The sequence below is a fragment of the Sorex fumeus genome, unplaced genomic scaffold (assembly GCF_029834395.1).
Source record: "Sorex fumeus unplaced genomic scaffold, SorFum_2.1 ptg000003l, whole genome shotgun sequence".
NCBI lineage: Eukaryota > Metazoa > Chordata > Mammalia > Eulipotyphla > Soricidae > Sorex > Sorex fumeus.
In genome coordinates, this window is record NW_026606060.1 from 59,981,052 (window position 1) to 60,005,048 (window position 23,997).

Consider the following 23,997-nt stretch of genomic DNA (forward strand, 5'->3'; position numbering starts at 1 on the left):
CATCATTACTATGAATTTCTATTTTTAATGTCAGAAAGCATAGAGATCAAGGTTTACTTGGAAACCTCAGAATAGTCTATACTCCCTGAAGCCTTCTTGCTAGTAACTACTGTTTATAAGCTCACATTTAGACCATGAGTGCACAAACACACACATACACACTTCCCTCAAAGACAAAATTATTTTCCCATCATTTTACAACGGTCATGGTCATGGTCCTCCCGTTGTTCATCGATTTGCTCGAGCAGACCCAGTAACGTCTCCATCATGAGATTTGTTGTTACTGTGTTTGGCATATCGAGTATGTCATGGGTAGCTTGCCAGGCTCTGCCATGTGGGCGAGATACTCTCAGTAGTTTGCCGGGCTCTCCGAGAGGGGCAGATGAATCGAACTCGAGTCGGCCATGTTGGCTGCATGCAGGGCAAGCGCCCTACCGCTGTGCTATCACTCCAGCCCAACATGAAAAATTATTTTCAGGGAGGTATTTTCCATTCAAAATCACCTTTTCTCTTTTTCAGGCTTTGCAATTTTTTTTAATAATTATCAAACTTTATATCGCACGTTTGGAGTTTAATGAACATTTCCTTGTGAATCTACTTACTTCTTAAATAGATTGTATGTGGCTCAGACCCTATAGTGCTGGGAATTATCGGGGCCACTCTGGCAGTGCCATAGCTGGTGGTATTTAGGGCCTTTATGTCTGTACCCAACATTCTTTGGGGAACATGTAATTCTAGGAATCAAATTCAGGTCAGGCTCAAGCTAGACATGTGTCTTAACTCTTAACCTCAACAGCCCAACCACTGACGATCTAAAACGCCCTAATCACTGTACTATTTCCCAACCTCAATAATATAACCTTTCACTAAAGGACCTTAGAACTAGTTTGCCAAGAAGGAAAATTCAAATTCTTCATTTCATTTCTCTTTAGACGAGACTCTGGTAAAACTACCCCTTGCTTCATTATAATCAGTAAAGAGCAGATGATGAAATCCTTCCTAGCAGTCATTGTGAGGAATAACTACACTATTTGTGGAAAGTGCTTTCATTTGCCTCTCTGGAGTATGGTGGGCTTGGTGTATAACAGTGAACCAAAAGAGTCAGTGAAAGTTGGAGAGAGAAATTTACAGACAATAAGCCAGGAGGTTGGAAGATGGTGGATCCATGTCCTCAAGGATCCTGTCTGTGTGGCCACAAGAAGGAAATTTTTTAAATATTTTGCTTTTTGGGTCACACCTGAAGATGCACAGGAGGTACTCCTGGCTCTGCACTCAGGAATTACTCCTGGAGGTGCTCAGGGGACTTTATGGGATGCTGGGAATCGAACCCAACCCGGGTCAGCCGCGTGCAAGGCAAATGCCCTACCCGCTGTGCTATCTCTCTAGCCCCACAAGAAGGGATTTTTTAAAAAATATGTATGTCCTCAAACTTTTTGTCTGTATGGCCAAAAGAAGAAGGGTTTGTTTGTTTGTTTGTTGTTTATTTTTTTTTTCTTTTTGGGTCACACCTGGCAATGCTCAGGTGTTACTCCTGGCTCTGCACTCAGGAATCACTCCTGGCTTGGGGGACCGATGGAATGCTGGGAATTGAACCTGGGTTGGCCGGGTGCAAGGCAAATGCCCTACCTGCTGTACTATCGCTCCAGCCCCTTGTTTGTTTGGCTTTAAGGACAGGGAGGACAGTAGATTGCAGAATGCATACTTAAACTCCCTAAGGTAATTTCCATCTTATCTGCAAGGTAATTTCCATCTTATCCTGGAGCGATAGCACGGGTAGGGTGTTTGCCTTGCACGCAGCCAACATGGCCAACCCGAGTTCGATTCCTCCGCCCCCGGCAAGCTACCTCGAGTATTCGATATGCCAGATACAGTAACAACAAAGTCTCTAATGGAGATGTTACTGGGCCCGCTCGAGCAAATCGACGATAAACGGGAGGGCCTTTACCTTTACCTTTTACCTGCAAAATATAACCAAGGCAAGGACTAGGCTGAGAGGACCAAAGCAGAAAGACCGTTCTCTCTCTTTAAGCTTTGGAAGGAAAGATAAACTGAGGAAATACTGTTTTATATTTAGGCTCCTTGTCATTAGTTGATATTGACCTGGCTTCAAGGGATTTGTTAGTCATTTGACCCTATGATGTTTGATACTTTCAAGTTCATTTACAAGAACCTCTATTAAAAGAACAAAGCAGCAGATTAAAAAAAAAAGAAAAGCAAAATTTCCTCTGGAAAAACTATGACAAAGACTACAACTGTTTAGTGTTCCATTTTAGAAGGTCAGCTAGTTGAAAATTAAGAGTGTAATCAGATGAAGAGGTGATCTAAATATCTAAGATAATCATTATTAAATCCCAGAACAATAACTTGAAGGAAGTGAAAACCCATTCCTAAAGCAGATGTGGAATGAAGAGAACTCAGAATACTCCAAAGAGTTATTTTTAAAGAATAAGGTTAGAAGATTACAGTGTCATGCCCGTGACTCAGTTACCCCCAGATCACTGAGGAGCAGATTCAGATGCAAACATCAGAGGGTCTTTATTGCAAGCTTGAGCTTGGTCTTCCAGTCAACACTGACGCAGTGGGGTGAAGCTGAGAGTCCTGAGCCCTTAAGGAGCAAGGTTTTATATAGAGTTTACAGCAAGAAGCGAGGAATTTAAGCGGCATTGCTGCAGGATGGGTTGATCTTTACAATTTGAAGAATGCATTACATGATAGGATACATTCAATCTTAGCCTGTTACTAGCTAGTGCATGTAATCGAGGGGGACCATTGTGCTGACAGCTCCTGACAAGGTACTCCTGTGGCCTGGGAGGCTCAGGTTTTAAGCACCCCATGGTGTCTCTAGATACTGGCTTTTTGTTCCCGAATGGGCTGCTGAAGTTCCAAGGAATTCAGACCTTTGCTGCCTTTTCACTAGTGAAGCCTGTCATGATGTAGCTTTGGTTCCTCAACACTTCCTCGTGTCAAAGCTTGCTTCTGTGCCTCATAGATCAAGAAAGCGTGCTATAAAGATGCATTTATACTAATAAAAGACAAATGATGTACATGGTCCCAAAGGAGTAATTCAAGGGACTCAAAAATAAAGCCATGAAACTCCTTTGGGCCTGGGCTACCGAGATTGTGCAGCGTGTTTACTATCCCTGAATTTTTAACTAGAAATATTTCTTTAGATTCACAAATGCTTTAGAATCAGTCTCAGAGCACCCACTCCAAAAGGAATTTATTGACCACCATTTCCACCCCCTCTCCCCTCCCCCCTTCCCTTTCTAAAATTATGTATTCCTGTTTTCTGTACAGATAGCTTCTTGTCATCAGGCAACAAGCTTGTTGTGCTTCAGGCAGGTAATCAGGGAAGGATCCCTAGTATGAGTATGGAGTTTTTCTTTCAGAAAGGCATCAGACCAAGACTGACTTAAGTAGTTACCAGCCAGCCTTGAAGTAGCCCAAAGGCATGAAGACTGCACCCCTCTAAGATGTAAACACTGACGTCTTTAGAGATGCAGAAACTGAGGTAGCACCAGAAAAGGGTGGATTCTCTCAGAAAAGGAGAAGCTCTAGAAGAAATCTGAGACCAAGATAAGAATTTGAATAAGAGCATCAAGAGTTCTTGACTCTTGCCCTTCACTACACCTTACAACAGCAAAGTCCTGGGCAAGGATAGTGTGGGAAAGTCTCATCAAATTAATCCTAGAAAGTAATTATTTTTAATAATTAATGCTAACAATGTGGAAAATGAATATATACCCTTATAGCATGACAATTATGTCTTTATTCCACAAATGAAATATTTATATCTCATAAGTTCATTTTCTTTTACATTTCTTTGTATCTTTTAGGTGTACTGAATATCATAGTACACATCTTTAATAAAATTTTCTAAAGTGTTTTAACATAATATTCTTTTAAAGGAAATGTGCTGCATTATAAAGAATGTTTGCCTGCATTAAGAATGATCAGAAGGCTGTAAAAGGAAGTATTACACAGAATGAAATATGAGTGAATCAGTCATGAAAGGAAAAATATAATAAGTTTTTGAACTTTGGATAAACTAAAAGTTGGGTTAAGTATTATATATGAATGTTAGATTAGTAACTGTCAGATTATGAAAGGGATTGTACACTTATATAGTACAAGTGTAATACACTATTTAGAAACATAATAGTCTGTTATTAATTTTGAAAAAAATACAAACAATGAGAATTTGATTAAAAAAAAACAATTTTCAGCAACCCTACGGCATTTTGCAAGTAAGATCAAGGAATAAATTCTAGGGACAGAAAATAGTGCAGTGGATAAGGCAGTTGCCTTGCATGAAACCAATCCTGATTTTATCCCAGCACTACGTATGCTGCAAGAGCTAGGAGCAACTCCTGAACACAGAGTTAAGGGTAAATCCTGAACATAGACAAGCGTGATCCACCTCTACAAAATAAAACAGATAAATGTATTCCAAGATCTATGAATGTACTCTTATTTAAGTTGTACCTCCTCTCTCCTTTTGCTCTCTCTTTCTCCCCTTCTCTCTCTCACTCAAAAATTTTAAAATTTTGATACCAGGATATATAAGCCAAAATGTGGACTTATCTCTGTTAATAATAATAAAATATGAGAAGTCATGCCAATTGCCCATTAGTGATAATATGCATAAATTTATAAATATGATAAATACCTGATGGAATATTGACAAAATAGTGTATAAAACTGAAAATAAAAAAATTGATCAATAAGTTTTAGTTACTTGTTAAAGAAAACATAGACATGGAGAGAGAAATTTGCCTATGTATAATATATATTCAGTGGAATGGTCGGATATTCTCCTGTGTATGATGTGGTTATTTTACTGTAAAAATAATTTGTATTTCACTAGAGTGAGTGAGAATGTAAATAAGCAGGTGGCACTGTCATGTTTGCTAATGATGTTATGAAAATTTGAAAGTGATCATATCAGAGTATTTTACAGAGGATATGTACATATCCAAATGAGAATGTAAAATACAGTACCACAATAAAGTACTGTTTATTTGAATTGTTTCTTTTTATATAATTATGCATTTTATTTCCATTTTAAATGTGAAAATTTTAAACAAAATAACTAACAACTAGAAGAAAACATAAGAGCAATAAAAATAAATTATGAATGGGCCAAAGAGATAATGTAGCAGATTAGGTGCTTACTGCCACTCAACCAGACTAGTTTAGATTGAATTCTTTCTTATTTTATACTATAACTATTCATGTTCAAATGAACTTTCATGGTGTAGATTTCCATAGTAAGTCGATGACACTTAAGTTTTAAGACACTGAAAAATAATTAAAACTGGCAACAAGGCAATTTCTTCAGTGGTTAGCTACAGACAGGTAGCACTGTCCTCCCGTTGTTCATCAAGTTGCTCGAGCGGGCCCAGTAACATCTCCGTTGTGAGACTTGTTGTTACTGTGTTTGGCATATCAAATATGATTACGAGGAGCTTGCCAGGCTTTGCATGCAGGCGAGATACTCTCAGTAGCTTCCCGGGCTCTCCGAGAGGGGCAGAGAAATCGAACCTGGGTCAGTCGTATGCAAGGCAAAGGCGCTACAGCTGTGCTATCACTCCAGCCCATAGATAGGTACATATCACAATTCTGATCAGGCCCTGATGTATTCCCAGAATATTAACATACTAGTCCTCAGCTCTATAGTTACAATGGAATGAATTGTTTTACAATCTGTACTACATATGACCTAGTATTCATTCCATATAGATCCCTTATTAATATCTTATCATGCAATGTTTTTCGATCTTGTAATGTGAATACTCGAATATGCCCATAACCTAACCTAGAACCAGTAAACAGTATTATAATTTAAGGCAAGAAGAATTCAGATTGCAGAGGAAATTAAGTAACAAATAAATTGACCTTAAATGTGGAATTTATTATGGATTATCTAGGTGGGTTGATTGTAATCACAAGGATCTTTCTAAGTAGGAAGGATATCCAGGAGAGTCAGAATCAGAGAAGATGAGATGATTGAAATAGATACCAGATAATATGATTGATGACTTTGAAAAATAAAGGGAGTCTTGGATCAGGACTGTGAGTCAGTTCTAGAATATGGAAAACAACAGGAATTGATTCTACCTTAAATAATCAGAATAGTATATCCTATAGAACCTTGGTTTTAATCCAGAGAGCCGGATTTTACACAAATGACTTCCAGAACTATATACTATCAGCATTCTTTTCAAAACAATTTTGTATTATATCAGCATTAGTAAACCAAGCATTTAGTTAAAAGTTGCAACTGTATTCTTCACCATAGACCTCTTAAAATATTCATTATTTATTCAAATATACTACATCTGTTCATGTCATCTTTATATAGAATAATACTTGTCAAAGTTCATTGTATTTGTAGACAATAAGAATCTACCAACAAGTAGATAGAATAATATGTATAAAGATATAGATATGTATTAAAATATATATATATAAAATCAATGGGTTATTTTGTTAATGTAGACTGAGAAATCATAAGATCTGCATAGTGAGCATCTATGCTTTAGTGATGAAAAAAAAATTCTAGCTTGAGTTCTCAAGCTTGAGAATCAGGAGAATCTGAGAAACTGTATTACAGACTGAATCTGAGTCAGGAGGAGACAAATGTCAAATTCTTCAGCATTTCTCTTCTAGTAAAGAAGACATTGTAGGAGAGAGAGAATGAGAGAGAGAAAAAGAGTGAGAGAGAATTCTGTTTTCTTTTTTGTTCAGTAATTTTGTTCTTGTGTAACCCTCAGTAGTTTTGCTGATGCTCACCTATACAACCAGAAGAGCAATATGTTCTCAACTGACTGACTCAAATATTAATCTTATCTAGAAACACAATCACAAACACACCCAGTATAATGTTTAATCAAGTATCAGACACCTTGAGCCCCAGTTAAATTGACATATATAATTAACTACAACAATTTCACTCCTGAAATACTTGTCACATCTCTTTAAATAGTACTTGATCTTAAAATAAAGTCAATAAGGCATAATAATTTTGCCTATGATATAACCAAACAAAACATGTTAATCTCTTCTCCCTAAAAAAAGGCTAGAACTTTGGTGATATTTGCTCTTTTCAATAGTCTGAAACTTTAACATATTATATAAAATTAATAATAGTTGAATATTGTGACATTAAACTAATGTTATAAGGAGAGAATGAAAAAACAATTTCAAAAATTTTATAAAGTGAAAACAATTATAATATAATTGAAACCATAGGCAGTCTTATTTTTACCATCTATTAATCTGTAAAATATTAAGAAGTAAAACAATCAATTAATCAGTGGAACTAAACTATCTATTTAGATTAAAAGAAATGAAACAGAACTTCATGGATAAGTAACAGTCCAGGAAGGGATTTAATTTTTTTTTTTTAAAAAAAAAAAAGATGAATCAAGAGGAAACAGAGCACCTGAACAGGCCAGTTACTATCAAGGAAATCAAAACAGTAATCCAAAATCTCCCCAAAAGGAAAAGAATAGGCTCTGATGGTGAGTTTTTCCAATTCTTTAAAGGAGACCTACTCCCAATTCCTTTTAGTCTTTCAAAAGTTAAAGAGACAGAAATGTTCCCAATCAATTACTATGAGGTTAACATTACCTGGATATCAAAAGCAGACAGAAACATCTCACACACATGCACACACACACACACACACACACACGCACACACACACACACACAGAAAACTATGCACCTAAATCCCAATGAACATGGATGCAAAGATCCTCAGCAAAATCTTAATGATCTAAATTCAACAACACATCAAAAATATCATGCACCATGACCAAGTAGGGTTCATTCCTTGGATGCAAGAATAGTTCAACATAAGCAAGTCAATCAACATAATATGACTTATCAATACAATAAGGTAAAGGTAAAGGTAAAGGCCCTCCCGTTGATCGTCGATTTGCTCGAGCGGGCCCAGTAACGTCTCCATTGGAGACTTTGTTGTTACTGTGTCTGGCATATCGAATACTCTCGGTAGCTTGCCGGGCTCTCCGAGAGGGGTGGAGGAATCGAACTTGGGTCGGCCATGTTGGCCGCTTGTAAGGCGAACGCCCTACCCGCTGTGCTATCGCTGGGCTGGAGCAATAGCACAGCGGGTAGGGCATTCGCCTTACACGCAGCCAACATGGCCGACCCAAGTTCGATTCCTCCGCCCCTCTCGGAGAGCCCGGCAAGCTACCGAGAGTATTCGATATGCCAGACACAGTAACAACAAAGTCTCCAATGGAGACGTTACTGGGCCCGCTCGAGCAAAATCAATACAATAAAAAATAAAAATCATATGCCCATATCAGTAGATGCAGAAAAAGTGTTTGACAAGTTTGATTACACATTGATGATAAAAATCCTCAATATAATGGGGAGTTGAAGAAACATTCCTCAACATAGTTAAAACCATTTGCCACAAGTTTACAGCAAACACCATAGCCCAAGTTAGAAATTGAAAGCCTTCCCTCTAATATCAGACATGTGACAAATTGCCAACTCTCACCACTACTATTTAATACAGAATTCTAAGTCCTTGTCATACTAATTAGGCAAGAAAGAAATTAAAGAGCATCTAGATAGGAAACCAGGTGAAAGTTTCACTATTTGCAGATGACATGATACTAGACCTAGAAAATCCTAAAGAATGTACTAAAAAAGCTCTTAGACGCAAGAGACTTGTACAGTAAAGTGCAGTCAAAAAGCCAGGGCTTCTCTATAAGAAAACAGAGGAAATAGATAAAAGATAAATGAAACAATCGCATTTACAATTGTACCTCAGCAAATTAAGTACCTGGAAATCAATTTAGCAAAAGAGGTGAAAGACTTCAAACTAAGAAAACTATAAACCATTATAAAATAAACTTAAAAAGACATAAGGATTTTGGCAGAAATGTAAATGGACTATGCATTAAACTATGGCTCTGTGCCCCGCCCCCACCCTGGGTGGGAAAGGGTGTATGTTTCTTCTGCCTTTTTCTCCCCCAGCAGCACAGTGGCCGCTTCTTTAGAGCTTATTGGACAGCCAAGTATGAGCCGGGGGTCACGGGGCAACTGTGGCCTCGTGGGATGGGGGTGCGGAACCAGCACATCCTTCCTGCCCTGTCAAGACCATGAGTGGCCCGCCCCCACACCCCCCACCCCAACGAGCAGCTCTCCGGCATGGCCATGTACCCAGAGGCACACAAACCAATCTCAGAACTATGCGACTTTTGGCAGAAATCCCTCCAGACTTAATTAGTAAAATATCCGAAATCCAAAATCATATGGTCTTCATAACCAGCAATAGAAAACAAATCATTTCACAATGCCTTTTCAGCAGGTCTGATTGTTGGGGGGAAATTCTAAGTGATAGTGGTGCATCTTTTGTCGGAATAATGAATGTAATCAAAGTAGAAAGAGAGTTAAGTGGAAATCATCTGCCTTACAGGCATGGGGAGTTGTGGGATGGGAGGTATATTGGGGGTCTTGGTGGTGGAAAATATGCACTGGTGAAGGGATGGGTGTTCGATAATTGCATGACCAAAATTTAAACCTGAAAGCTTTATAACTGTTCTCAAGGTGATTCAATAAATAATTTTTTTTAAAAAAAAGAAGTCTGACAACTAAGCTCAATTATGAACAATATTGTAACTGTATGTCTCATGTTGATTCAATAAAAAATAAAAATAAAAAGTTTGACGAAGAAAAGACACAAGGAAATGGAAAATAACACCCCCCTGTTCATAGATCAGGAAGATTAATTTGTCAAAGACTAATTTGTCCCTAAGATTTACACAGAGTTAATGCAGGCCCTGTAATACCCATAACATTTTTTCAAGACATTGATCAAATTTTATAGTCTCTGGTTCTTGGCTGTTGATGGGATTACACGGTGGGGGGAGGGGTGTTGGTGGGTGTGACCCCGCCTACTGGAAGATGCAGGATCTGGGTGGAGGATGCTCAGCCCTGATCCAAGTAGGCTTGGAGATCTCAGCCCCGGGACCTGCATGTCTTTGTTCCTCTGCCGGAATCTTCGTGCGTTTGGAGAGTGGTCTCAGCATGGTTGTGGCTGGTTCTTGAGGTCTGTAAAACCCAGCTCCCGGAAGAGAACAGCAAAGCAGAGTCTCCTGCCCCCTCGCCTGGCTGTCCTTGCTGGGGCCCCTTGGAAGGGGTGGGTTGAGTTTTCCCTCCCAGCCCCAAGCAGAAATCCGGCAGCCGAAAAACTCCAGAACCAACCACAACCATGCTGAGACCACTCTCCACATGCATGAAGGTACTGGCAGAGGAACAAAGGCATGCAGGTCCTGGGGCTGAGATCTCTAAGCCTGCTTGGATAGGGGCTGAGCATCCTTCATCCAGATCCTCCATCTTCTAGTAGGCGGTGGTCACACCCACCAACTGCCCTCCCCCACCCCCACCCACCTCCGTGTAATCCAATCAACGGCCAACTCCCAGAGACTATAAAACCCAGCTCCCAGAAGCTAGCGCGAATGCAGCCGCATGGCATCTTATTATCTCATTCTTGCTTTGACAAGCTGGCAGGCTACCGAGTGTAGCCTGCTCATGTGACAGAGTCTGGCAAACTCCCCGTGGCGTACCCAATATGCCAAATACCAGTAACAATGATGGATCTCATTCTCCTAACCCTGAAAGAGCCTTGAATGTGGCACTTTTTAGAGTCTCAGGGCTAAGACAAAGGAGAAGTTACTGGTGCCTGCTCGAGGCAATTGATGAACAACAGGATGATAGTGATCGTGATCAAATTTTGTTGAAATTTATAGGGAGTAATAACCCTCCCCTTTAAATCTACCTGAATAATCAAAGTAATCCTAAGGATAAAGGATATAGGAGACTTTTATCTCTCTAAACTTAAAGCAAACTATAAAGTTATAGTAAACAACTGTATGGTACTGGAATAAGGACAGTCTCAGACCAAAGAAATAGAATTGAGAGACAGGTTTATAGACAGTAAATCTGCATAAAAGGAGGAAAACATAAGTGAAGCAATGAAACAAGTTGTATTAAGGAAAAAATGTCCATTTGCATGGAAAATAAAAAAATTACTTTCTAACACCATGTGCAAAAGTCAAATCAAAATCGATTAAGGACCTCTATATCAGAGGCAGATCCTTAAATTATATTGTCTATTTAGTAGGCTGAATTGATCCCTGGTCCCACATGTCTCACGACCGTCTGTGTCCACACTGCTAGATGTAACCCCCTTTAAATAAAGAAGAACTGTCATATAAGGCAGATTAAAAATGGATATAGAATTGGTATGCCATTTTTATTCACTTTTGGCACAACTATTTTAAGAAAACCAAGTCTCTGGCACCTGTAGGTGGATGAGGTAGGCCAGGAAGCAACACAGACCCATGTGAGTCTCAGATTATTTTGTTTACGAAGGGGACTATGAGAAAAGAGGAACTAAAATAGTCCTCTAGGAATTTGGGGTTCAGGTATAAATATTGGTTACTGTAGTTGGGTACTGTTTCAAAGTTCCTGGAGGAGAGGTGAGAGAGATGGTGAGATAGTACAGAAGTTAAGGTGGCACCTGTGGGGAGACAGGCCTCTTAGCACTGATGGGGACCCCTTAGCTCCAGAGGAAACACACACACACAGACACACACACACACACACACACACTCACACACACACACACACACACACACACAGGTCACTCTTATTTTAATTAAAAATTAAAAAAAAATTTCTAGAGCAGTAATACAAGTCCTAATACTGAATTAAATAAGAAAAACTATGGAGAAAACAAAATAATCAAGATTAACAATTTTGTAGCTTTTATTTTTTTTAATATTCTTAAACACTTTATTTTACCCCCAAAGCTCAGCAATTACTCTAGCCTCAGATCATTTTGTCACAAATGATAACCAAATGGCCACCTATGCCATTACAATTATGAAACCATCATAAGTCAAGTAAGTAACAGGTGTAAAGTTAATATAAAATTAACAGCTATTCCAGTACACATTTATATTGGGCTTTACTAGAAATAAGTAAAAAAAAAAACAAGCTTTATTAATGAATCACATCATTGGGGAGAGAAGAGTCACATCAAAATATGGTAAGAAAATCTTAAGGTAAAATGAAATTGGCCTATGATTTTAACCAGTAAGTTGACAACAATTCAGAATATATTTACTAAATTCCATTAAAATTTGTGTAGAAGACCAGTTCAGCATTAGGGTCTGCAGGCAGCCTGATACTCTCCCAACTGCCTGGACATGAAACATACACAATCTTTATTGTATCTAAGAACAGAATATTTACTGCTCTTTTATTGTTTGGCGAGTTAGAAAACAATAGAAAATTGTTAGGACCAGACTACGTTCAGGCTATCTCAATACCCCTGAAAATAGAGGCAGGAAAAAAAAAATTAAATCATTCAGAAACTGTATTGAAAGAGTATAATACTGAAAGAGCAATATGATCTATAGAAACAGTAAAGTTCAGTAATCTTCAATGGAAAAATGCCAGACTATTTGAAAATTAGGAATGTTTTAATGTTGTCCGTTTTTTTTTTTTAATAACCAAAGTGGTACTCAAAGCCTTTAAGATGGAACAAATTCCAAACTCGCACTTACTTGCATCAGCTTAGTTTAATAATCCAGTAAATGACAAAAAAGACAAATAATGGAAACAGCATCATATAGCACAGCAGCCTTGTTTGACTTCCTCTGGATAAAATTTTCAGTTTTCCCATAGTTTTACCTAGAAATCCAGTTGTAGAATCAAATTGTGAATCCATATCAGCTAGTAATTTATTTATTTATTGTTTTTTTTTATTAGTGAGACACTATGAGGTACAGTTGCAGGCTTACAAATTTTTGTGCTTGGGTTTCCATTATACAATGATCAAATACCCATCCCTCCACCAGTGCCCATTTCCCACCACCACGGATCCCAGTATTCCTCCCCCACCCATCCCCCCCATCCCACTCTGCCTCTGTGGCAGGGCATTCCCTTCTGTTCTCTCTCTCTTATTGGGTGTTGTGGTTTGCAAAAGAGGCAATGGATGGCAATCATGTTTGGTCTATAGTCTACTTTCAGCATGTTTCTCCCATCCTGGGAGGATCCTTCCAACACCTTTATTTGGTGTTCCCTTCTCTATCTGAGCTCCCTTTGCCCCTAGCATGTGTGGTTGGCCTCTAAGCCATGGAGTAAAATTCCTGGTACTCATCTTGGCCAGTCTTGGGAGTTAGTCTCCTATTTTGTTACTTTATGTTCCCCAGATGAATGCAATCTTTCTATGTCTATCCCTTTCTTTCTGAGTTATTTCGCTTAACATGATATTTTCCATGTAGTACTACTTGTATGTAAATTTCATGACTTCGTCTTTTCCAACAGCTACATAGTACTCCATTGTGTAAATGTACCAAAGTTTCTTTAACCAGTCATCTGTTCTCTGGCACTCAGGTTTTTTCCAGATTCTGGCTACTGTAAAGAGTGCTGCAATGAACAAACAATTGCAGATCACTTCGACTATACTTTTTTGACTCTCTGGGATATATTCCCAGGAGTGGTATTGCTGGGTCAAATGGGAGCTCAATTTCTAATTTTTTGAGAATCATCCATACTGTTTTCCAAGAGGGCTGAACCAGTCGGCATTCCCACCAGCAGTGAAGGAGGGTCCCTTTCTTGCCACATCTGTGCCAGCACCGGTTGCTTTTGTTCTTGTGGGTATGGGCCAGTCTCTGTGGTGTGAAATGATATCTCATTGTGGTTTTGATCTGCATCTCCCTGATGATTAATGATGTGGAGCATTTTCTCGTGTTCCTTTTTGCCATTCGGATTTCTTTGTGAAAGTTTCTATTCATTTCATCTCCCCATTTTTGGATGGGGTTGGATGTTTTCTTTTTGTGAAGTCCAACCAGTACTTTGTATATCCTTGATATCAACCCCTTATCTGATGTGTATTTGGCGAATATTCTTTCCCATTCTGTAGACTGTCTTTGTATTTTGTTCACTTTTTCTTTTGAGGTGCAGAAGCTTCTTAGTTTAAGATAGTCCCATTTGTCTATCTCTGTTTTCACTTGCTTGGCCAGCTGTGTGACATCTTTGAAGATACCATAAGCTTCTATGTCATGGAGGGTTTTGCCAACTTTTCCCTCAATGTACCTTATGGATTCTGGTCTGATGTTGAGCTCTTTAATCCATTTTGATCTTACTTTTGTATATGGAGTTAGGCAGATATCTACACTTTTTTGCATGTAGCTGTCCAGTTTTGCCAGCACAATTTGTTAAGGAGGCTTTCCCTTCTCCACTTCACTTTTCTTGCCCCTGTATCGAAGACTGGATGCTCGTATGCTTGGGGGGAGATGTCAGTATATTCAATCCTGTTCCATTGGTCTACAGCTCTTCCTTTGTTCCAGTACCATGCTGCTTTAATTATTACTGCTTTGTAGTAGAGTTTGAAGTTAGGGAGGTTGATTCCTCCCATTTTCTTTTTCCCAAGAATTGCTTTAGCTATTCCTGGGGGCTTATTGTTCTATATAAGTTTCAGGAGTGTTTGCTCCATTTCTTTGAAGAATGTCATGGGCATTCTAATAGGGATCGTGTCGAATTTATACAGTGCTTTGGGAAGTATTGCCATTTTGACAATGTTAATTCTCCCGATCCATGAACAGGGGATATTTTTCCATTTCCTCGTATCCTCTTTTATTGCCTGAAGTAGCATTTTGTAATTTTCTTTGTACAGGTCCTTTACTTCCTTAGTTAAGCTGATTCCTAGGTACTTGATTTTCTGGGGCACAATTGTAAACGGGATTGTTTTCTTCATGTCACTTTCTTCTCTTTCACTATTTGCATATAGGAAAGCCATGGACTTTTGGGTATTGATTTTATAGCCTGCAACTTTACTATACTAGCCTATTATTTTTAGAAGTTTCTTGGTAGAGGTTTTAGGATTCTCTAAGTATAGTATCATATCATCTGCGAATAGTGAGAGCTTGATTTCTTCCTTTCCTACCTGGATGCCCCTAATATCTTTTTCTTGCCTAATCGCTATTGCAAGTACTTCCAGTACTATATTGAACAGCAGTGGAGAGAGTGGACATCCTTGTCTCATCCCTGAGCTTAGAGGGAAGGCTCTCAGTTTTTCCCCATTGAGGATGATGCTTGCTGTAGGCTTGTGGTAGATGGCTTTAACTATATTGAGAAAAGTCCCCTCTATCCCTATTTTGGCTAGGGTTTTCATCATAAATGGGTGCTGGATCTTGTCAAATGCTTTCTCTGCATCTATTGATATGATCATATGTTTTTTATCTTTTCTTTTGTTGATATGATGGATTATGTTGATTAATTTCCGAGTGTTAAGCCAGCCTTGCATCCCTGGGATGAATCCTACTTGGTCATGGTGTATGATCTTTTTGATGAGTAGTTGAATTCTATTTGCTAGTATTTTGTTGAGAATCTTCCCATTTGTGTTCATCAGGGATATCAGCCTGTAGTTTTCTTTTCTCTTGGTGTCTTTGGTATTAGAGAGATATGGGCTTCATAGAAACCTGTTTGGGAGAGTTTCCGTTTTTTCAATTTCCTGGAAAAGCTTGAGAAGGACTGGCAGTAGGTCCTCTTTAAATGTTTGGAAAAATTCACTAGTGAATCCATCTGGACCTGGGCTTTTGTTTTTGGGAAGACTTTTGATTACAGTTTCAATTTCCTTGAGGTGAGTAGGTTTATTAAGATACTCTAGATCTTCTTGATTCAGCTTTGGGAGATTATAGGAGTCCAGGAATGTATGGCCTATTTCAATGGAAAGAGATTTTATAGTGGTGACTTTGTTTCTCAGACTTTCAGCGAGTCTGTCATTTTTTTCTCCACAGGCACTGTACCCACTGTTGGGCATAGTCATAGTTTCCATAGTTTATAGGAGGCATACCTTCATCCAGGCCTGCGCGCCTCATCCTGCCAGAAGAGGGAGGAAGAAGGAGGGTGGAGTGTAGGTAGGAAGGTGGACCACCAGACAGCATCTTCAGTACCCGGTCTGGTGAAACACCAAGATTTTCCCCTAAAGCGCCAAGACATCAGTACTCTAAACATCGTGCACGCTCCAATTTTGTAGCTTTCAGATAGCATTTCTTTCTGCTTTCTAAGAGACTCTTGGGCATTTTCGTTAGAAAAAAGTTTAGATTCTTTATCAATGTAACATTAAAAACAACTTGTGGTCATAATGACTCACTCTTGTTATACACAAACTCCATCTTTAAGATGAAATATTCACTTTAATAGAGAGAGAGTATGGGAAATATTGTCTGCCATGGAGGCAGTGGGAGGGTGGGAAAGGGGGGTATACTGGGGATATTGGTGGTGGGGAATGTGTTCTGGTGGAGAGATGGGTGTTTGATCATTGTGTGATTGTAACTCAAACATGAAAGCTTGTAATTATATCTCAAGGTGAATCAATAAAATTTAAAAATATATTCACTTTAAGATACATATGGACTTTTAAAAGATACTAGCAATTGAGTTGATGAATACAAAGTATGAAGAGCTTAAACAAGAAAAATAATTGCAAAGCACCATGCTTTTATTTGCATACTGGCAAATGAGAATTCAGGTATCACCTCACTTCAGCTATAAACTAATCAAGCCTACAGGAGAACCATGCAATCTATGATATGCATCTGAGTATGTAGGAATATCAATGTTTTGGTAAAGGCAGCACTGAGTTCATACATTGGTTTACTCCACTGTTTTCTTGCATGTTGTTGATCACAGAATTTAAAAGCAACAGGAATCTCACGCACGTTCAGAGATGATCTGCACAAAGACTTAAGGTCAGAATTTTAAGAATCACACCCAGTGATTTTACCCTCCACACCCCCATCCAGTCAATATGGCTTTACTACTGTGGTTACTTTCCATTCTAGGAGCTGCAATATTTATTCTAGGGAATTTTGCAAATGGCTTCATAGTGCTGGTGAAATGTATAGACTGGAGAAAGAGATGGAAGTTCTCCTTAGTGGATCAGATACTCACTGCACTGGCAGTCTCCAGAATTGGTTTACTTTGGGTAATATTAATAAATTGGCAGGCAATTGTGCTCAATTCAGATTTATTTAATTTGAAGGTAAGAATGGTTTCTCATTTTGCCTGGATATTAACCAATCATTTCAGCAACTGGTTGACTACAAGTCTTGGTGTATTTTACTTACTAAAGATAGCCAATTTCTCTAGTCTTCCATTTCTGTACCTAAAATGGAGAATTAGACACGTACTCCTTGGAATAATATTAGGAAGCCTGCCCTTTCTGATGTTCCACTTTGCCATGGGAAGCATATATGAGACTGTGCAGATAAATTTTGAAAGAAACACAACTCTGAGTACCAAATTGATACATGTTGTACACATTTCAAATATGACTGCTGAGACACTAGTCAATGTCATTCCCTTTACCATGTCTCTCACATCTCTTGTGCTATTAGTCTTCTCCCTGTGGAAACATCTCAAGAAGCAGCAGCTCAATGATGAAGGATCCCAGGATCCCAGCATCAAGGTCCACATCAGAGCCATACAAACTGTGATCTCCTTCCTTGTGCTGTTTATCATTTTCTTCCTGTCTTTGGTCATCTCAGTTTGGAGTTCTATGGGGGTAGAGAAGAAAGTTATTGTTCTGTTCTGCATGGTTCTGGGAACCTTGTATCCTTCAGTTCACTCATTTATCCTGATTTGGGGAAACAAGAAGTTGAAACAGACCTTTGTGGCACTGTGGCACATTTTCGACTGATAGAAAGTTTCACCAAGAGAAAGAAAGTTAAGGTATTTGTCTTTATGCAGAAAATAAAATGATGAGCCTGACTTTTTACATTTCTGCTTCTTTTATTTTATTTATTACCTTTTTTTCTTAATGTAGGCGTATTGCTATTTATTCAGCCAGTGATTAGGCTGATTGAATTGGGCATGAACTCCACTATTTATTACTTTTGGGTCACAACTGGCAATGCTCAGAGGTTGCTCCTGGCTCTATACTCAGAAATTACTCCTAGCGGTTCTCAGGGGACCATATGGAATGCCGAGGATTGAACACGGATGGGCCTTGTGCAAGGCAAACATCCTATCTGCTCTACTACTATACTGCTATATTGCTCCGGCTCACCTGCTTCTTTTTCTAATATGTATATAATTGAATCATTGCCAAAGATTTAAGTAGAAGAATTTACATAAAGTTATCGCAAAAACTTTCTATGTGCTTATTTAAAATATTTGAAAGATTTCTAAGGTTAACAGTTAAGTAATATTTCAGGTCAGTAACCTAATTTTTTTAAATGATGCAAGAAATACTCAGAAGTGGGAAGCATGAGTTGTTTTTTTTCTTGAGATTTGTATTTGTAATTGTATTTGTACAGTCTCAACAAAATAATCTCAACAAATTACTTCTCCCAGTCAGCAGGTTGTATTTTGATTTTGTTTCATGTTTACTTTGTCATCCAAAAAGTTTTAAATTTAATTTAGATCCATTTGTTTTATTTCTGTTTCTATTATCTTTGCCAGTCATAACATTGAAAACTGTAGCCCAGTTCTTGAAGTGTTCTCCCTATCTTTTCTTCACTATATTTTATGGAGTCTGTCCGGTCTGAATACAAGATCTTTGATCCACTTTGAATTAACATTTGTGTATGGTGTGAAATACAAATCTAGTCTCGTGTTTAGTTAACTTAGCTGGACAAAATGTTATTTGGATATCTGTCTCATTCACTATATTTGTTATATCATACCACTCTCTTCTAGCCTCTAGGGTTTTATTGGGAAGATATGCTATGATTTTAATGGAGCTCTCTCATGAATAATGTTCAGCTTTGCTCTTAGGATAATATATCTTTGGCTCTTGTTACTTTTTATTATAATATGTCTTATGGTTTTCTGTTAGGATTTATTCTTTTTTTAATTTGAAGCATATTATTTATGATGCTGTTAATGATAAGCTTTCATACATACAATATTCCAAAATCACACCTCCACCAGTGTCTATTTCCCTCAGTCATTGTCTTAAGGTTCCCTACAAACTAGCCCCTTCCCTTGGTAAACTCAGTTACACAAACCAGTTTTCAGGTTCTGTAATATTTGACCATTTCCTCCCCACAAATTTTAATTTTTTATATCCCACATATGAGAGTGCTCATTCTGTATCTGTCCCTCTTATTCTGAGTGACCTCGCTAAGCATAATACTGGATTTATTTTTATTTGAAACTCTCTTAGCTTCCTGGATCTAAACCAATATTCAGATGGACTTAGATCAGTTTGGGGAAGTTTTCTGATACAATTTTTATTGACGAAACTTCCTCAGTCTCTACTTCCTCTTATTCTGTGGCTCTTATAATTCACATTTTTAAATTTTGCTTTATACTATCTGACAAATATCTGATGTTGACTTAATTTTTCTTTATTTTGTTCTTTTCAGATTATTTCATCCAGCCTGCTGTCTAGCATGCTGGTGCAATACTTGCTTATCCTTGGAGTATTTCCTGTGTTGTATTTGTGCTTGTGATTGTTGTTGTTCTCTTGCTATACTCTTCAGCTCAGGGATTTCTGATTTAACTTTCTCATACTTTCCATTTCCTGGCTGGAACTCTCTTCTGTCATTTTCTTCATTTCATTGAACGGTCTCATCATTATTATTTTGAAATCTGTAGCACAGCGGATAAGGCATTTGCCTTGCACGCAGCCGACCTGGTTGTCCCAGGTTCGATTCCTCCGCCTCTCTCGAAGAGCCCAGCAAGCTACCAAGAGTATCTCACCCACATGGTAAAGCCTGGCAAGCTACCCTGGACGTATTCTATATGCCAAACATAGTAACAAGTCTCACAATGCTACTGGGCCTGCTCGAGCATGTCAATGAACAACAGGAGGACAGTGGACAGTGGAGTTAGGAGATTAAATATGTCACTTGTGCTTGGTATCTTTCCAAGGCTTTTGCCATCATCTATTAGTGAAGACAAGTCCTGCTTCTTCAATATGCCTCGTGCTGCAGTGGCACGGCTGTGAAGGAAAATCTCTGATATCTCTCTGAGAGTTCTACTCCCTCCAAGATCTACGGGTCTGTCCATGATGGGGATGGTCAGTGCCTCATTTCTCTGTATCTGTTGGCATTTCTCCTTTCTAGGATTGAGGGATGGGAGGATTTTGAACTAGGAATAAGTTAGAATTTAGAACTCAAAAATTATTATAAATTAATTGCAATATAACATTTAGTATTTTATGAATATAAAATGTAAACACGAGGCTGATTTTGAACTATTCCTAGATATAGTTCCTAGATATATTTTCATATATTTTACTTCCATAAAATATTCCTTATATTTGGTATTATTCCTAGATATATTTCCATATCCAAGCATAATGTCATACTGTTGCTCTAAGTTGTTTTATCATTTTGTAATCCTAAGCACCATAAATATTATACTTGTTTTATGCCCTAGAAAAACTAATATACATGTGGACCAAGATATATACACCAAAAATGTAGGTATTGCTAGTGCTCTGCAGTTGAAAATGAGAAGACAGATGTATGTCAGTGACAAAGTGGGAGATAATTTATGGCATATTAGAATAATAGAAAATATACAACAATGAAAATGAACAAATTAGATCTGTAACTCTTTGGGTTTTGTGTTAGGAAAGGAAAACACACAGAAAAAGGATTCCTACAAAAGGAGAGAGCAAAAAGGAATGCCCTGCTACAGAGGCGGGGTGGGGTGGAGGGGCCAGGGAGGGGGTGGTGGGAGGAATGCTGAGACCATTGGTGGTAGAAAATGGGCACTGGTGGAAGGATGGGTACTCAATCATTGTATGACTAAAGCACAAGCACGAAAGTTTGTAAGTCTGTAACAACTGTACCTCATGGTGATTCACTAATGAAAATTAAAAAGAAAAAGAAAAGAAAAAGGGTGCCTAATTATAATACATATTCAGTATAATGCTTGGTTATGCTGGGATATATAGGGTATGACTTATTGTAAAAAAATTGGGTTTTAGTACTGTAATTGAGAATTCAAATGGGAAGTTGATAATATTTTGTTTAGTATAATGATGCTATGAAAATATAAAAATGATCCCTGACAACAATACTCTACACAAAATATGTACATTGTATTAAATAGAAAAGAAGAGAGAAAGAAAGAAAGAAAGAAAGAAAGAAAGAAGGAAGGAAGGAAGGAAGGAAGGAAGGAAGGAAGGAAGGAAGGAAGAAGGAAAGAAGGAAGGGAGGGAAGGAAGGAAGGAAGGAAGGAAAGAAGGAAGGAAGGAAGGGAGGGAGGGAGGGAGGGAGGGAGGGAGGGAAGGAGGGAGGAAGAAAATCACCTAAGTATTATTTGTTTGAAGTCACTCTTGCCATATATTTAAGAACAGAGTAAAGAAACATTAACAAGTAAATTATGAGAAGTAGTCTGATTTCAAGATTCTCTTGTGAAGTAAGTGAAATTGTTCGTCTGAGTTAACTTTGATGCAGAAATGTACATCAGAGATGAGGAAAAAAGGTTGATAGTATTTTCCAGCCACAATTAAGTTTAACACATGGAAAACTGGAGGAAGACATAGACTTGAGTTGGAACACTCAACTCAAGTAATTCTGAAATACTGTTGTTGGAAATTATCTTAGTAAATCACAAACTTCAAGGAGGGTCAAATGTATTTCAAAATATCATGCTTATTGCTTCCGTTGCTCACACAGTTAGATGTGTGCTCACTGGGGATTGCACACCAGGTCATGGTGCTCATACACTCAAGTTTAGGGTTTTGACAGGGATCACACTCTAGCAGGGCTCCATGTGTTCCAGTTGTGTGTTAGCTGGAGTTGCTACAGTATTTGCACATAATCATCTGGGATTGTGTTTCTGGCTGCACCCTTACAAAACTTTCCTGTTGGGATCTTGTCAAGAGCCCCACCGCTTAGTTGCAGTGCTAGCTCCACATACCTGGCTTGCTGCAACCTGAAATTCATTGCGGTGCAGAGAGTCACAATCAACACAGCTGCTGAACACAAACAGGAAAACTGCCAAGGTTGCTCTCAGACAAATGGCAGATTTCAGCACACAACCTCAACCTTGCAAAGCAGGAGTTGTAGCCAGTGAAGAATCTGTTCCCTAAGTAAACTTCTGGGTTAATTTTTCTCATTCTTTTAGAGTGCTGGCATATGAAAACCAAACTTCCCAATGGCCTCCCAGTTCTATTGGAAATGCCCTTGTCACAATGGCTTTATTTTTGGAATATAGTCTTCTTTTTCTTTTTTTTTTTTTTGGTGGCAGAGCTTTTTGGGTCACACCCCGCAATGCACAGGAGTTACTCCTGGCTTTGCACTCAGGAATAACTCCTGGCGGTGCTTGGGGGACCATGTGGGATGCTGGGAATCGAACCCAGGTTGGCTGCATACAAGGCAAACACACTACCTGCTGTACTATCACTCCAGCCCCTATTTTTGGAATATATTCTACTTGTACATGTACTATGTGATTTGACATTGAAATGATAGTTAAGCATTTATCAATAAATTCCTAGGGAAAAATAGGCTCCCTTGAGTTCCCAAGAAAATCTTAGATGTTTTTGATAGAAAAAGTAGTTGAGATTCATTCTTCATAAAAGTGACATGCAAACCAAGAAAAAGATAATGGCGAGCCTAATTATAAACAAGCTTCTATTTATAGGCATTCACTGTATGTTCTCTGAGTTACTCCACTGTTACTAATAACAATATTGGTAACAATATTGGTGAGCAAAAATTATGAAGAGCTTAAAAGAAAAAAATTGCAAGACACTCTGTTCTTGTTTGCATGCTGGCAAATGAGAACTCAGTGATCACCTAATATTAGTTATAAATAGCACAGCCTGTGGCAGACATACTGTGCACAGAAAGAAGTCCAGTTGAGCTAGAGAGGATATTAAAGGTTTTATAAAGACAGCATAAAATACATTTATTTGTTATGCTGTAGCATTCCTGCGTGACATTGGTGATAGAATTTAAAAGAAATTTAAAAGAATCTTTTGTGCATCCAGTGACAGAGAACTTAGGACCAGAATATTAAGACATCAAACTAGTGATTTTAGACTTCACTTTTTTGAAGCAAAATGGCTTTACTACAGAGTATTTTTTCTATTCTAATCACAGCAGAATTTATTCTGGGAAATTTTGCTAATGGTTTCATAGTGCTGGTGAATGGCATTGACTGGATCAAGAGACGAAAGATCTCCTCAGTGGATCAAATACTCACAGCTCTGGCGGTCTCCAGAATTGGTTTGCTGTGGGGAATATTATTAAATTGCTATACTAATGTGCTCAAGTCAGTTTCATATAATTTAGAAGTAAGACTTTTTACTCAAATTGTCTGGATAGTGAACAATCATTTTAGTGTCTGGCTTGCTACTAGTCTTAGCATATTTTATTTGCTCAAAATAGCCAATTTCTCTAGCTTTTTATTTCTTTACCTTAAAAGGAGAGTTGAAAGTGTGCTGACAGTAGTTTTGCTAGCAAGTTTGCTCTTTTTTTTGTCACATTTTGGAATAGCAAGTATCTACAATATTATTCCAACAAATAGAGGAAACAAGACTTGGAAGACTGAACCAATGGAAGTTGAGCAGTTTCCCAACATGGTTGTCTTCACGCTGGCAAACTTCATTCCCTTTGCAATGTCCCTGATCTCCCTAGTGCTGCTGATTTCTTCCCTGTCGAATCATCTCAAGAAGATGAAAGTGAATGGCAAAGGATTCCAAGATCCAAGCACCAAGGTCCATATCAGAGCCATGCAGACCGTGATCTCCTTTCTCTTATTGTTTGCTGGTTATATACTAGCTCTAACCATCACAATTTGGAATTCGGATAACCGTCAGAGCAAGCCAGCCTTTATGATTTGCCAAATGCTTGGAGTCCTGTATCCTTCCAAGCACTCATTTGTGTTGATATGGGGAAACAAGAAGCTGAAACTTATCTTTCTGTCATTCCTGTGGCATCTAAGGTGCCAACTGAGAGGAAAGAAGTAA

The 23,997-nt window shown here is 38.3% G+C and overlaps 2 protein-coding genes and 1 pseudogene across 2 annotated transcripts; 2 read left to right on the forward strand and 1 right to left on the reverse strand.

Annotated features, from left to right (window-relative positions):
• Window positions 1-11,828: 11,828 nt before the first annotated feature.
• On the reverse strand, window positions 11,829-15,934 carry LOC130027180 (BET1 homolog; annotated as a pseudogene).
• Window positions 15,935-16,866: 932 nt separating this feature from the next.
• Window positions 16,867-17,757, forward strand: LOC130024387 (taste receptor type 2 member 46-like). The gene has a single exon (XM_056115115.1). It carries the CDS (start codon window positions 16,867-16,869, stop codon window positions 17,755-17,757), a length of 891 nt encoding a protein of 296 aa, XP_055971090.1.
• Window positions 17,758-23,088: 5,331 nt separating this feature from the next.
• On the forward strand, window positions 23,089-23,997 carry LOC130024394 (taste receptor type 2 member 43-like). The gene has a single exon (XM_056115128.1). It carries the CDS (start codon window positions 23,089-23,091, stop codon window positions 23,995-23,997), a length of 909 nt encoding a protein of 302 aa, XP_055971103.1.

Bases quoted from the DNA above. Each gene is read 5' to 3' on its own strand.
- LOC130024387 (XM_056115115.1), top strand. From the start codon at position 16,867: ATGGCTTTACTACTGTGGTTACTTTCCATTCTAGGAGCTGCAATATTT.
- LOC130024394 (XM_056115128.1), top strand. From the start codon at position 23,089: ATGGCTTTACTACAGAGTATTTTTTCTATTCTAATCACAGCAGAATTT.